This window comes from Lissotriton helveticus, chromosome 9, assembly GCF_964261635.1.
Source record: "Lissotriton helveticus chromosome 9, aLisHel1.1, whole genome shotgun sequence".
Lineage (NCBI taxonomy): Eukaryota > Metazoa > Chordata > Amphibia > Caudata > Salamandridae > Lissotriton > Lissotriton helveticus.
The window spans coordinates 987,762,142-987,778,579 of NC_136070.1; the positions used below are offsets into that span (position 1 = coordinate 987,762,142).

Below are 16,438 nucleotides of genomic sequence, written 5' to 3' on the forward strand. Positions count from 1 at the left end.
GTATGGGGCTGCCTCTTACAAATCAAATCTTGAAGTTGGGATGATTTGACTCAGAATACACTATCTGAAACGTTTAAAATAAGATAAAAATGGAAACAAAGTAAGTAAAAATGTTGGAAATAAATAGTCTCAGATGTTAATGCAATTCAAACTTGAATTGAAACAAAAGTTTCAATCTCTAATTATTGGCAGAACTTGATTCAGGGGCCCTGTATGCTTATTCCCCTAACCTTAGAATATTTTAAATGTTGTATAGTGGGTTGCCGGCCCCCTTGCTAAAGTAGATAAACTTACTAACCACTTTGAATGTAAAATATTGAAAGGAAACTGTCTGTTGAATCAACACAATAATTACAAATTGGTTTTCGAATGATCACAGGATTGTCAGCAGTAATATATACCTCCATAAATGCGCTCAATCCTACCTTTAGTTCTTCCTTGCTCTGGAAGTTTTCCAGTAAATGTTGGAAATGAGTGTCTGCCATCAGGCGGAGCAATGACAGGAGGCATGATACATACTCCCCCTGAAAACAAAAAGGAAGAATAGTGTTCATACTGCTCAGCTATAAAGAGAACACCAAATAACAATTGGTATTTGGGAAATCGATGCATCTGAAATGGTTCAGTGTTTAATGAGGAGTCATTACCATGCATAAACGAACAATTTCTTAATACTCTAAGCTTAACCCACATATATTCTTCTTCAACAAGAAAAACCTAAGCTCATGCTTCCCTCACGCACATTATATACCACAAACCTGCACATGCACACTTGAGTCTCTCACGTTAAGGATACATATTTTGTATTGCATTGTATTGCATCATTTATATGGAGCTTATTACCCCATGCGGTGCGTTGAAGCATTTGCCTACACGAGTAGCATGGTAAACCATGTAGGATTTTTTTATTGGAAGGATGTTGTCTTTGTTTTGAACTTATGTGGAAAGAGTTTCCATGTCATGCGTGATGACCACCATGTTGAGTTATCGTGCTATGGGATGCAACGTGTAGAATGATGAAGTATAAGAGATTGATGCACAGTTTTATGGTTTTTAGTACGATGGTAGCTTTGAACAACTGTGCAAGTCCCTTTATGGTATTTCATATGATATAGTCTGCTTAGCTGGTTCCATCTGTCTTATTAATGTCTCTAGGTTCTTTCATATGATTCTTGGATTGGCGTGATGCATCAATTTCTTGTGGGGAGAAACCCCAGCTACAAAAAAAATGGCAAAAGCTAAAAACCTTTAGAATTTCAGTAGTCCAATTGTCCAAAGTGGTAGCAAGCAGCAACATGGACATCACAATTTGTCATCCCTTGCCATAGCTCAACGATTTCCATGCTAAGTCATATTAACGTGTCACACAACCATGATATTCCACCAAGAAAAATCAACTCTGCATCGATTATGTATTTCCTAGGGCTCATCAATCCACAAGAACTATTCTTAGGAAATATATTTACTGTCAGTCCTGTTTAGGTTCCTGTTTCTAAAAGCATGACTCTCTGACAGTGACACACATACACAAGACCAAAAAACAGAGATGCCAAACGGGACCTTTATTCCTGCACGCAAGGCAGCTACATTTAGGTAATTTCTGACAAAAAAAGCAACAGAAATGTAGAGCACGTGAAGTAAGTATTTTTAATTCACTGGCAATTAGAGCAGCAGGACAACACAGAGTTTACTTATGAAAAGCTTAATGTACGAGAACCGCCACAGTAAAGGAATTGTTCAGTTGCTATAGAAAAAAAGATCAAATATTTGTAGGTATGCCAGCAAACATAGCAAGGAAGAACAGGGTTGGAATAGTGAAGCTGATGGTGAAATCTGTGTTGCAGCGATGAGACTGGAGAACCAAATTGTTCAGCTAGATTTTGCCAAGAAGTCTCATCAGAAGATGATGGTGAAAGCGAAAGGCTGCTAGATAAAACAAACAAATAGACTATTTATAGAAGGATGTGTGCCTCAAGGTCGAAATGGTGAAAACACGCAGATGATATATATATATTTCAAGGAATAAAATGTGATCAAACATGTGTTGGCATTACAAATAGTAATCAAACTATTAAATAGACATGGAAGGGTTTTCTTACTACTGAATAAAGGTACATGTAGACAATTTCTAATAAAGTTTTGAGCTTCAGTGAAAGCAATAAATACATGAGCATCCATTTACGAGCAGCGGTAAATGTTTCATGTTGAAGGAGGAAGATTATAAAATGTCTTGAAACCAGCCAGGAACGACTGGGACAAAAAGTAGGCCAGGGTACCAAAATAGAAGTGGCCCCCATTAGGGAAGCAAAGAGCTAAACAAGCAGTGGCAAAGCTAGTAGGTCTCCGCAATGCCATAATTTTTGGTCTAGTCAATGTCTTTTAGACATGTTGTATAGCAGCAAGTCTGCTTTTTAGCATGTTTGAAAGTCCTTGAAATAAGTGCGATGATGTGGCCAGTGCTGGCAATGTCCTAGCGCATGTGTGTCTGGCAGCAGGGCTGGGACAAGCAAGACAGCACGGACGGGTCAAGCAACACAACCGATATCAGTCAGCCCGTAAACATATTTCCAAAATATAGAGAAATGTAGTGACATGTGAAGCTAAAGCACAACTAAGTACAGGTGCCCACATCTGGTTAAAAGAAACTGAAAAATAAGAGGTCTCAAATAAGCATATACCATGGTCATATTTCATAGGACGCAAGTTTCAGTTGAAGCATATATAAACTCATGGAAACAAGACCGGTGAATCCGCAACAGTTTTCATCATTCATCAAAGAATGTAAGCATCTGAGACAATCTCAAAAGAGTGTCTAACATTTTCATCGATAGAACCGGTGTTTCATTCTGAAGTGCATGTAAATGCATGAAAATGTGGCCGGTGAGTCTACTTTCAAAGTCTTGTTACACGGCAGTACCCGTCATCCACAAGAGAATTTAAGCATATGCAACAATGTAGGTAAAACGTAAATGGTGGAAGATGGTGGGACCGCTTTACAAAGCCAGAACAGCCGCGGTTGGCAGTAGGAGCTCCTGCAGGGCGGTGACGTGGGGAGGGGGAGGGGCAGGGTGGGGGTAGTAATGTATGGATTACGGAGTTTAACAGGTGAGTAAACATATAAATAAATAAAACGAATTTCGATGCGCGCACTGCATTGCATTTGGTGATGCAGTGCGCGCAACAACATTCGTTTTATTTATTTATATGTTTACTTACCTGTTAAACTCCGTAATCCATACATTACTACCCCCCACCCTGCCCCTCCCCTCCCCACATCACCGCCCTGCAGAAACTCCTACTGCCGACCGTGACTGAGCCAGAATAAGCAAAACAAATAATATAAAACAACTTTGTTGGGGCGCAAATCCTCTCACTTTGAAGTCAGGCAAAGAAAAGTAAGCAGGCGCCATCGGAAAACAGCCTGACATTTGTCCTCAGTATTTGAATGCATAGCAAATGTGACGAGATAAGAAGAAAATGTACAGGCCTGTTTACAGAAACAGAGCTTGGAGTGAGTGAAAAGACAAGTACTCATGATAAGTGCTCTTTAACAAAGAAAAAGGTAGTCTGCAAAGCAGTTGCTGAAATGGGAGCTGTGGATGGATAGTAGTAATAGGTCCATGCTCTCGTAGAGGGCTAAACACAGAACTAGGTATGACGCATGCATGTGATGGACAAATGGACAAATGGAGAGAAAGAATAAGAGAGCGACAATGGAGCCAGCAAATGGTAATCCTGTGGACGGGCTCAAGCACACAAAGTATATACATGTCTCTTCAAGACAGCACATGTGCTGTCTAGAGAAGAGACCTAAAAAGTGATAATATCACTGAAATCAATAGGAAAAAACTGGTCATAATACTGACCAAAACTGCTAAAAAAATTCATCCCATACACTGATCTGTCAATCCAGCCTGCCAGGAACTGCCTGATTGCTCTAAAGGCCAGTCCAATGCTGAAACCAGTGGATTACAGGGTCATGACATAGTAGTTATACTGGGGTAAGTACAATACTGCATTAGGATTTTTAACTGGTTGATTAAAAAAAGTTAAATTAGAGTGATAAATTGCCGCATAACATTCAACTTCCACAAATAAAACTGATTTAAGTAAAGCTGGTTGCCCGACCTGGCCTAATCAGTGCGTGAGGTCTGCAGGACTGAAACTTGCCAGTCCCTAAAGGTAGGAGATGAAGAGTCCTTCCATTTCCTGCAGATCTCCCTTCTTGCTAACAGCATTGCATAAAACACTAGGCTTTTGGCTGAACTCTGTACACCCTCCAGGACGCCAAATATCACAAGAGATAAGTCTATGGGGACGGAGGCTCCCAATGATGCTGTGAGGGACTTGCCAATCTCCTCCCAAAATGTGACTAAGCGAGGGCATTAGAAAAACATATGTTCATCTGATGCTGCAACAAGCCCGCACTTAGCACAAGACACTGAATCGCCTTCGGAAAATTTAGACAGCCTAAGAGGGGAATAATATGCCCTAAACAGTTTCTTAAGTATACTTTTTCTTTCCGCTTCCAGGTTCGGGCAAAGGCACGTTAAGTGTAAGATGTTTTCTTGACCAGATTTACATAGCCTACACAAACAGATATCATTCGTTCTTTTCCATGGTGCTAAGTGGCATAAGCCTGGAAAGATACCAAACCTAGCATTGATTTTTTACCAAGATGTTTCCAGGTAGGTTTGTATCTTCTTTTTCTTATAACCCTTTACGATTGGGCACGCATGCTGTCTTTTAACAAAGTTATCTTTGTCCTTTATCAAGGAAAGATAGTCCGTAATTTTATTTACTGTTTTTTTAAAACTCTCCTGTTTAACCATGGAGTTCCCGATAGGTGCTATACCATACTCATTTATTGCTATATTTAAATAGGAGGCGGTAGTTAGGGAGCAGTTATGACTTATTTCTTGCCAAAGTAGATGGGACGTTTTATTGTCGTGATCGTTTTTTATTCTGTTCCACACTTTAATTATGTTTCCTTTTCTTGCACAAGATTGGTCGTTTAGGCCGAATTCCAATCTCACTTGGGTTTGTGAGGCGTTCTTTGGGAGAGAAAATAAAAGTCTATACGCTTTTGCAACCGAGGTGTTGATAATCTCAGCGTCCTGCCCGTTGAGCACCTCACTACCATATGACAGAGTAGGTAGTAATTTTGCTGCAATAGATTTTAATAAGGGACGATAAGACAAATCCCCAATGGATTTCTGGATTGATCTAAATGCACCAATAAGGGAATTCGCTTTCCTTGTGATATCATGTTTGTGAATCACGAACTTGCCATTATCACTGTAAGTTACACCCAAGTACTTATAGTCTTTAACTTGTTCCAGTTTTTTGCCTTGCAGGAACCATGTGTGTGTGTGTTTTAGTCGCACGTTTTTTGTTATTACCATCACTTTGGTCTTAGCATAGTTTATCTGCATACCATTTTCCTCGGAGTATTTGGAGATGCCGTCAATCAGTCGTTGCAACCCCACCTTTGTATGGCTCATAAGTATAGCATCATCCGCATATAGTAAGCTGGATATCTGAGTTTTAGCTAACCTTGGTGGATGCGCATTAATGGCGTTTAGTTCGGAAGTAAGGTCAGCTAAAAATAAATTAAAAAGTAAGGGAGCCAACACACAGCCCTGTTTTCTGACCCTTCCATAAACCTCTTTGTGCATTAGTCGGAATTCCGAGCTGTATGCTAGTTAAATCACCCATCGTTACATTCCAGCAGGTCAAACCAGAATTTAAAACGGGAAAATTTGATGCTTAATATAACATGCAGATCAAGATACAATAAGCATCAAAGTCTGCAACTGTACTAATGAATATTGATCCCAAGAATATTGTGAAACAAAAAATACAGAGGGCAGAATATCGAGACAGCCTATTGAAAGGTAAGCGCATATGGGGAAATATAGATTTACTATTTTTAACTCCTCATCTATGTACCCCAAAGATGTATGTACTGCTTAGGTACATATATGTGGAGTTTGGTATAGAAAATCTACACTTACTTACATGTCAATATTTTTTTCTCAACATTTTGTACTCAATACTCTGTAGCATCAGTATTCTGGTGTTGATATTCAGGGTGCACACGAAAGTCTGCATGTTATTCTCCAAACATTTGTGATAATGAATACATGCAATAAATTCCAAAAACCTCAGTGCTGGACTTTTATCAAATGCAATAATTATGGCAACCAGCTCAGGTCATTATAATCAGGGTCTCATGTTCTTTTACCTCTACTTGATAAGGTATTTATGAGGCGTGGAGGGGAAGGCTGGCCTTCTGTTAGAAGACAAAACTTTAGGGGCATATTTTTTATAGGTTTTGCGCCGCCCTGCACCACACAGGTTGGCAGAAAAGTCTAAAATGAGATTATCAAGCCATGCAAGCCCACCCTACTAGGATTGGTACATTTTGTGTAACTCAGCCTGGGTGTTATCACTCATCCACTCATGTTTACTGACGCACTCCCAGATTTCCAAGAGTGGTAGACCTGGGAATGCCTCAGAATTGTACGCCTCGCTACCAGATTTATTACTCATCGTTTTTCCCTCTTTATATGTGTTCTGCATTCTGCAGGACACTTACAAAGTGGAAATTGCTTCTTAGGATTGTTTTTATGCAAGAAGATGTGCCTTCCTGCACAAAAACAATCCTGCTCACAACTAAAGCATCCTTGCACTCTGCGCTAGGCAGCACATTTCATGCCAGTGCAGGGAAAGAACCTGAATGCAGTGTTAAGTATGGCACATTGCTGCTCTTTCCCCATCATGCAGTGCAGCAAGGTGACTTGCTGTGCTTCGTGATTTGTTAATAAATATGTCCCATGTCCAAGGAGTCACGCAACAGATGGAGAGAAAAAGATCAGTGATATCAAAAGGATCAATGTGCTCTCCAAGCAAACTTTCATGAATTTAAGGCACAGAATCTATGAAAATAGGTTATCTTTACAATTGAAGGATTTTGTTTCTGCCACTTTATTTGTTTACTATGAACCTCTGGAATGTATTGTATTTGTGTTTATTTAATGAGTAGTCATGTCTCTTTCCATTGAAGAAGACAGGCAGGCACACTGATGTAGTGTCAGGCACATGTAGGTTTGGCTGCTTGCAAAGAAGAACAAAAGACAGAGGTGAACCACCACATGAAACAACAGAATTCTTTACTACATTGCCCCAAGATTACAAGAAAGGACAATGGTTGCTCCATAAACTTTATCATAGACAGTGGTGCGTCAATTAATATCATGCCGGTCGAAGAGTTAACAGCCTATCACCTGTGCCATGCCTCAACTAGTCAAACATGAATGTATACACGTGGGCTGCTTCTAAACCTTTGGATCATTCATGGTGAAAATGAAACACAAAACAGTATCAGTACAAGCGCCAATTCATGTTGGAACCTTGTCCAGTGCATGCCTACCCAGGTTTGCCTCCGCTGCTGACATGGGACTGATATCTATTAATTACAATCTCTACATTCAATCTGAAGTTCTGAGTCAGTTTCTGTCGCTATTTCATGGCCTATGCAGGCTTAAGATAATGAAGGTGCCACTTCACATCAACGAGGACATTTGCCCGGTTACCCAGTGACAAAGCTGAGTTGCTTTCCACTTGAAAGAAGCTGTTAAGAAAGAACTAGAAACTCTGTTGAAGCATGACACCATCAGTCCTCCACCATGTTTGCCCAAAGTGATGGTGCCAAAATTGAACAGTGGTGGTGCAGTGCGCATCTGTGTTGATATGTGTCAGGCCAGCAGATCAATCAAGAGAGAGAAAGACATTCTGGTCCACACATAGCAGACATGATCATGCGCTTGATTGGTGCCAAAGTCTTTTCCTGTGCCGACCTGAACAAGGGAGGCGATCAACTCGAGTTGGAAGAAAACTGCAGCAACATTACTATTTTTCCAACTCTTATTGGTTAGTTCAGACATGAGAGGTTACGTTTTGGAGTGTCATCAGCTGCAGAAATACTTCAGGATGTTATACGTCAAATAAGTCAACCTGTCACATGCTTTTAATTACAGTGATGACATACTGGTATTTGGGAAAGCAAAAAAAGGAGCATGACAAGGCTCTTACGCAAGTGTGCCAAATATTTGCTGATGCAGGTCTCACGCTAAATGTAGAAAAGTGTGAGTTTCATAAGACCAAACTAAAATGTTTTGGCCACATATTCTCCATTGGTGGAATGACTCCTGACCCAGACAAAGTGCAAGCACTGTCAGATACCCTGCCCCCCCCCAAGACGTCACCATCTGCAGTCCTTCTTAGGCATCGACAGTTATTGCTCAGGGTACATTTGTGACTTTGCTACACTGAATGCCCTATTGAGAGACTTGACAAAAAGAGATGTCCCTTTCTAGTGGTCTGCTGAGTGTGATCTATTTTTGGGGAAATCCGAAAGCCAAGATGAAAGCCAAGATGTCCCCTCGCATTGAGAGGATTGCAACTGCAAAAGTATGGCTAGACAAATGCACACAAGCTGTGTAAGGATCAGAACACTGCTGATTACTTTTCGCAAGTACAGTTACTTTTCACAAGTACAGTTATAACAGCTCAATTCACCATCAAATACACTAGAGGAGTACATCAGCTTCATTGTGAGGTCCAGCAATCGAGCAGCCCTATCAATCAAACAGATCATTGCTGCTATTAATGCTGATAGGAACATGTTTATCTTATCCTCATTTCAACTCGAAAGTGAAAGAAGCATGCTCGATCTTTTGATGATGAAGCTGAATTTCAAAAATTAAAAACATTACTGGAAGATGCGTTCCCCTCCATGATTTCCGGCTGAAACCGATGATGTTGCCAAAAAGGGGGTTGAACTCACTGACTTTAGAAGGTCTCATGTGAAATTTGTTTTCCTTTCTTTTACCCCTGGCCACTGCTTTCAATGTAACCTTATGATCATTTTTTTGTATCTTATTGTCAGTATGAGTCCCAGATTGAACACTAACTGTAGAAGGGAGACACATCTGTTTATGTTGTAAAACTGATTTCAAACGTGTTAGTCTTAGCCACCCTGAAGAGTTCCTTGACACTCCATGGTAACAATCATGCTTAGACGTCAGATGTAGCACTTGCTCCCTGATTGGGTACCTGCAAGCCCTCATCTATTGCCTCTTGGATGTTCTGTCTTCAGACACTTTGACAATCTACAAATCTCTGCATAGACTCCACAGAAAAGTTTGATGAATGTATAAAAGTACATGTTTGCTTGCCACCATCAAGGTGATGTTATAGAAACAATGGTTGCTGCAAGTAAAGGTTCAGCATCTCATTATACAGACAATTGGGGGTCGATTCCGATCCCGTAAAAAGCGCTCCGAATCGTCGTACGGAGCATTTTTTTCCGTACGAATCATACCCGTAACCGTCCCTGTACGAATGACGTAGTACGATCCACACCCGATGCAGCTATCCGTCCGAATCGTACCATGGACCGTACGAATGAAATTCCCGTATGAATCGACCTCGGAAGCCGCTGTACACGACGTTTATACGTTTCGCGGCTGCTTTTTACGACCCGGCAAGTACGATCCGTGTTGTGTACACTCCGTACGACCCTTTTTTCTACGGGAGCTGGAAACTGTCGTACAGTCGGAGTTCGCCCCGAAACAGGTACGGTACGGCGCGTACACCCCATGATCGCAGGGGTACGCGCCGTACCCCTGCGATCATGGGGGGTACGCGCCATACACCCAGCGTACATGGGGTACGTGCCGTACCCCATGTATGCTGGGTGTACGGCACGTACCCCCCATGATCGCAGGGGTACGGCGCGTACCCCTGCGATCATGGTGGGTACGCGCCATACGGTGTGTAGGTGATCGTGCGCTTTTCCGTACGAAACGCCCTTACCTGACGTGGACCGTTCGAATCGCGTCCGGGTAGCCCGATCGGGATCGTAATCGTCCGGTCGTACGGCGTCCGTACGAGTCGTACGGAAACGGCTCCGGATGCGAGTCGTACGGACGGTGATTTTAACGGATTGGAATTGAGCCTTAATGTTCGATACAGTTAATGAGATACCATGAAACAGGCTAGGGGAACTAATTTAATCAACTGAGAGTTCATGCATTAAATGTATACACAGTCCCTACAATGCGATATATGTGTTAATGCAGCTATTAAACTAAACGCGCAAATCGATGACGAGAAGTGGAAAGTGAAGGAGTGCTTGATCCTCAAAGAGTTTCATACACTGTGATAGAAGATCAAGAAAAGACTTATGGTGGGCAAGTAGAATGTCTTGATTTGTACAAAAGGCTTTGTTTCTCATTACAAGCAGAGCAGAAATATGTTATTTATGATCAATATGAAAGGATGTTGACATTAATAGATGAATAGGTAATTTTAAGGCCAAATAACTTATAAGACCTGAAGAGTAACAGAAACGGAAAGAAAATAAAGCTGTGGGTGAAAAAATGGATAGAGGTGACAAGGACAGTGAGGGTGGAGCACTTATGCAGATCAGTTCCCGAAAGGAAACAGTAAAGGCAATACTGATTAATGTGCATAAAATCAGAGAGCGTGGTTGATAAGTGTTCCACAAAAGAGAAGGTACTGGACAGGATGATGCCTGAAGAGGACAGATTAGAGAGAAATGTACAGGTATTTGAAAAACAATGGCAAGGTAGCAGGAGTTTACCAATTTTTAGAAGAGAACAAAAAGGAGCTTTGCATATGAATTATTGGAGGCGGTCATATGGGAACCTGGCAGGTGCCCCTCAAATGAGTTAAGAGTTGTGATCAACTAGAAACCTGTGTAGCAAAACAGCAGCATAGAGCAATGGTGTCTTATCCATCAGGGGTAAATACTAGAGAGAGCTTGCACCACTAGTTGACTACAGAACTGCACTCCACCTGTATTGACCCAGCACCACCCCTAATCCCGCCTGCAGACGGTAGCGGCAAACACTTCTACAGACCCTACAAGCTTCAATAGGATGCAGAGAACAGAGGGATGGGACTTTTGCTTCAGCATTACTTGAGGTGCAACACTGCAATGGGGCCATGTGACAAAAGGATTTATTTATGAGATATCTGCTTGGGCTTACTTGCACAGGCAGATTTTTAAATCTTGCAGACTCTCGCCAATGGTTACTTCCCATGTTCTATTTTGTCCATGCTTCTTCATGCAATTGCTAAACAAAGGCCCTGATATCAGCAGTCATATTTACATCTATCTACATAAGTTTAACTAAATTTGAAAATCAAGCTAGAGGTCTGATTTGGGACGCTGGATGATGGCATAATCAAAGGAAAATATTATGCCCAACTCATTGACATGGCTGGCGACAGCAAGGGTGCTGTCCCGATTAGGAGACATCAGGTAATCTAGGTGTGAAGTTATACAAGCTCTTTACTTATACACTTTCTACCAGACCGTGCTAGTTAAGAAGGTGATCTTTCATAGTAAATAGTGAGCTTCTATCAATGAATCAATATCAGATAAATTCCCTCTCCATAATTTATGGAGTTGGATCAAACATGTCACTTTCTAAGTCTTGTACTATTGTTGATGGTGGTGAAAGTTATCTTACTAAGATTTTACTTAGTAATTGGATTGTTTTAGGTTTTAAACTCAATAACAAAACATTTATACAAGTTTCTCTCATACTTCTGAGGGTCACTCTTGCAAGGTTATGACTGTGTTCAACTTCAACAACAAGCAATGTCACGCAAGTGGGCTCAAGTTCCACAGTTTCAGTATGTTACAAACACCATTCAATCAGGCTGCCTCCTTTATCAAAAGAAATAACCAACACTGTCATTGGATAGCTTATTTTCCAAATGTTCCTACACCTGCGATCTCCAACTGAGATGCAGGGGTTGGTACATTTCTACTATGTTCCAGAAATATTAATGAATTCCTAACAAAGACGATATAGAAGATGAGGCAGGCTGCCCTACTTTTCATGCATAATATGGTGTATGTGGTAATGGTGATGGAAATAGGGTTTAGGGGTTAGAAAGCAGGAAATAGAACCTGATGTTAGTTACTACTAACAGTGATTTCGGCTGTGCACTGCGGGCACCGCTGTCCTCTTACCGCCTCCTGCGATTGCGATTTACTCAGGATGGTGAGGAGGGTTTGCAGCAGCACATCCAGGAGGCTCTCCACCATCATCTCCACCTCCTCCCCAACATCCACCTCCTAGGGAGAGACAAAAAGCAGCCTATTATATACTACAAAAAAACTCACTCAGGAAAAACACTGCTATCTTAGAGAACTCTCTCCTTCAGCCAATTCCCATGGGTTTCTTCATTCACCATCTTCTGTACTTTCATCTCACTCTGTTCAGTGTCTCATCTGAATTATCTTATAAAACCATCTTCTGTGCTCACCTGTGCTCTCTTCTGTCAGTCTACTGAGATCACCTCTGCTTCCCTCCCTCACTATCTTCTATGCTCACTTATGCTCACTTCTCTCAGGTCATTCTGTGTATGCATTTGCTCTATCCTCTCACCTTGGGGCCTTTTCATCCTTTACTAGGTAGAAGCTACTTCTCCACTTTCCATCATTGCTAAATCCATCTCCACCCTCTCTGGTTGTTCTCTCTTCAAATAGTAAGTCAGGAAAAGCCATGTAAAGTTTCCTGATCTATACTGGAATATTTCCAGAAGAAAACTATGGGTCTGATTTAAGGTTTGATGGATGGAGTAGAGTCCATCATTGAAGCAGAGGACATTACCTCAGCTACCCTGATGGAGCACCATCAAAGTGGTTCCTTTCAATGTACAAAACATTTGGTGGATGGCCACCATCGGTTCTGATGGCAATCCACCGGAACATGCTTAATAAAAACAACAAAAAAAAAAAAGCCATGACTTGGGAGTTCTCTTCCATGGTGTGGGGTTCACCCTAAATAGGGTGAGTGGTGAAATGTCCTTCCGCCTTAAAAATGTGCTCTCCTAACCTAGAACATGAATGCACTCTCTTTTCATAATCCTTTGCGAAGTCTCTGTATCCTTTTTAAAGTGGAAGTTGTTTATGCTTCTTTTACCTGCATGCAGCTGTCAAATGTTTTACTGTTTTAAGAATACCCACCTTCCTCAACTTCTGCAAGCTCCTAACAAAATAAAGAAGTACATTATAGTAACCAGCCTCAAATGAAGGTTTTGATGCAAGCTATTAGAAATCTGGGTTGGAGGGTTCTAGGACAGTCAGAAAGCACAGTGCCACAAATGTAACAACTAGGGTCTTTCTGTTGTCCAAGTACCCCTGTACTGCTGACCTCCAGTCTGACCCTCTGGGTAGTGTGGCAGAGTAGTCAAATGATTACTCATGCTAGGTGTTGTTGGCAGAGACTCAGAACTCAGCAGCACAAGAAACAAACCATTGTAATTTACAAACCGCACGTACTACTGCTAAAAATGTCCCCAAAAAGTTGTAAATGTAGCAGCATCTTACATTACTAACTACAGGTACTGCCACACCCCCAACAGAAAATAATGGAGACAGAAACTAACAGTATGAAACAATGTCACAATAAATGAATGTATTATGACTTTGAAGGATTATATATAATAATGTAACGTTAAAAGTTATATAGAAATAAAAATACATATTATTTTAATATTACATATTTCATTAACCATTTCTAATGAAAAAATGAATGTAACAAGTTAAAAAAAATTACTAATTAGTTTTTAGGAAATCATTAGATGCATTCAAATAAATTTTGCACAAAAGTGGTAATATTTTTGTACATAATAGATAAATATAAACATTTACATTTAGTTTGGATTTTTAAAAATACATCTTCAAAAAATAATGTAAATTTAATGTATTCAAATGTATTAACTTTGGGCCCGATTCTGATGCGGTTAGGAAATCTTTTCGATCGAGGTGGTTTGGAAATGGTTTCCGACTGACTCGTATCGGGAGACCGAGTATGATGCATCCGGATGCTTCCCAATACGATATGGTTGGACTCCCATTGACTTCTAAGGGAGCCTATGTTCCTAACAGCATCATAATTGGGCCCTCGGTCGGGAAGACATGTTCCCCATCCGATTCGAAAGGAGCAAATGCCATTAGGAGGCCTTCCTAACCGCATCGTAATCGGGCCGTAGGTGGGAATGCTTTCCTAACCGCATCAGAATCGGCCCCTTGTAGTAAAGCAGCACTCAGAAATGGCCAGAAATGGTGACGAGCCAAAAGTACTAAGCGCCTTATTACGAGTTTATCAGTCCATGCGGTGGCGGACCAATGGCAGTGACCTGTCCACTGTATTACAAGTAGGGCAGATTGGCTTTGCGAAGACTGCAGGCACCAACAACCACACCTCTGACTGCCAGGGTCATGGTCAGGGGAAGGCAGCATCCATTGAGCGGTACAGATGTGCAACATCGCGTCAGTATTATGAGTTGACTTCCCGATGAGCCGACCGCGGCGGTCGGACCGCCGCCTATAGGTCAGCAGAAACAAAGGATTTGGGGTGCATACTCATCCCTTCCCAGTTCCTCCTAACAGATTTCGACCTGGATCTCTTTCTCCAACTCCTCCATACACAAGAACATCTTCACCCAAGGAATACGACCCCGTCTTAGGCGAAATACAGGTAAGTGCTTTGGTACCATATATCCATTACCAGAACTGCCCACATATCGGTCAGACTCTGGCAATAGGTAAGTGGTATTTTCCCACATATATCATGTATATGTGTGCATTCAACACATTTGCAGTTGGAATGTACACACAGTTTGCAAGACAACTGCAACCTCACCACCGGCCCATCTGGAAACTTGTAATACAGTAGAGGGAAGGCCACAGGCACAGCGGTCTTCTAGAGGTTGTGGTCCTTCCACGCTCAGACCTCCAAACTCATAATAAGGCTCTAAATTTACAACAAATTCAAGAATATATTCACATATATATGAATGTGTATATTTATATGCACATATATAATACAAAATATTTAAAAAATATAAATTATAATCTATATTTCAAGTTCTAATATGTTTAATATATACCAATATAACAACTATATATATATATATGTGTGTGTGTATATATATATATATATATATATATATATATATATATATATATACATATCTATATTTTTACATAAACAAAATATTTAATACATTTATCAAGTAAAATGTAAAAAAAGTAAAATATTTCTTATTTAATTATCCATAAAACAGTAAACAATTAATAAAATACGTTTCACTAAAAATATGTTAAACATTACTTACATTTATATTTATAAAAATATAAAATGAAATACATCAACACATAATAAAAATAAATATGTAAACAATACTAAAAAAAGGTTAAACTCCCAGAATATTAAATATAATAATACCATTAGCACCATATCAACAGTAGGGAAAGCTTTGGGCAACGAAGGGGTAACATTCACTATTCCACTCCAGTGTGTGCAACACAAAGGAAAGCATAAGACTCAGGAAAGGTAAAATGTACTATTTCCACTCCAGTATTTGCAAAAGTAGAGAAAGTTTAGGACTCAGAAGGGGTAACACTTACTAATCCCACTCCACTGTGTGCGACAGTAAAGAAAGCATTTGACTCGGGAGGGGGTGGAATTTACTATTCCCACTCCAGTGTAGGTAACAGTAGGGAAATAGTAGGGAAAGCGTAGGACACAGGAGGGGTTACATTTACTATTCCCACTCCAATATGTGTAACAGTAGGGAAAACGTAGGACTCAGGATGGGTAAAATGTAGTGTTCTCACTCCATTCACTGGTACAGTACAGAGCAAGTACTTCAGTTCAAACAAATGACATATTTTAACAACTCTATTAAATACCCAAACATATCAATTAAAAATATATAAAAGAAATGTCTTCATTTGAAAAAAAAATGTAAATAATATAAATATTAAAAAATGTTATCATTATTATCAATTAACACACATTTTATTGAAATAATTAAAATACCACACTATATTCCCACAAACATAATAGTCACAATTAACATATTCAATATATTTTTTTAAATGTAAATACATTATAATGTTTTTTTATTTATGATTACTTAAATAACTTTCCACATTTCTCTACAAACTAAACAGCACACACCTAAAATATAACTTAACAAATATAACTTCACAATGAACATAATTATCAATAAAATATGTAATAATTAATTAACAATACATTATTTCCTAATTATATTCCCGCTTTGTAATCCTAAAAAGACAACCCACACCTGAGATATAATTTAAAAAATATCTCATACACACAATTTACATAATTAATTATCAATTAAATAATTATTAATAATAATTTAATTAAAAATTAATTATAAATAATTTACATTGTACCCTGTACCCCTACAGACCCAAAAATCCACAAATGACATATACTTTCAAAAAGATATTAATTATATAATTTATATAATCAATTATCAATTAAATAATTAATAATAATTTAAATTA

At 39.7% G+C, this 16,438-nt stretch overlaps 1 protein-coding gene across 1 annotated transcript in view; it reads right to left on the minus strand.

Moving 5' to 3' along the window:
* DOCK3 (dedicator of cytokinesis 3) overlaps nt 1–16,438 on the minus strand; it is a 1,382,531-nt gene that overhangs the window by 246,264 nt on the left and 1,119,829 nt on the right. The window contains exons 26-27 of the mRNA XM_078661294.1: nt 12,035–12,181; nt 426–524 (exon numbers count right to left, since the gene is read on the minus strand). Coding sequence (XP_078517420.1) covers nt 426–524; nt 12,035–12,181 — 246 coding nt within the window. The remainder of the gene's footprint in view (nt 1–425; nt 525–12,034; nt 12,182–16,438) is intronic.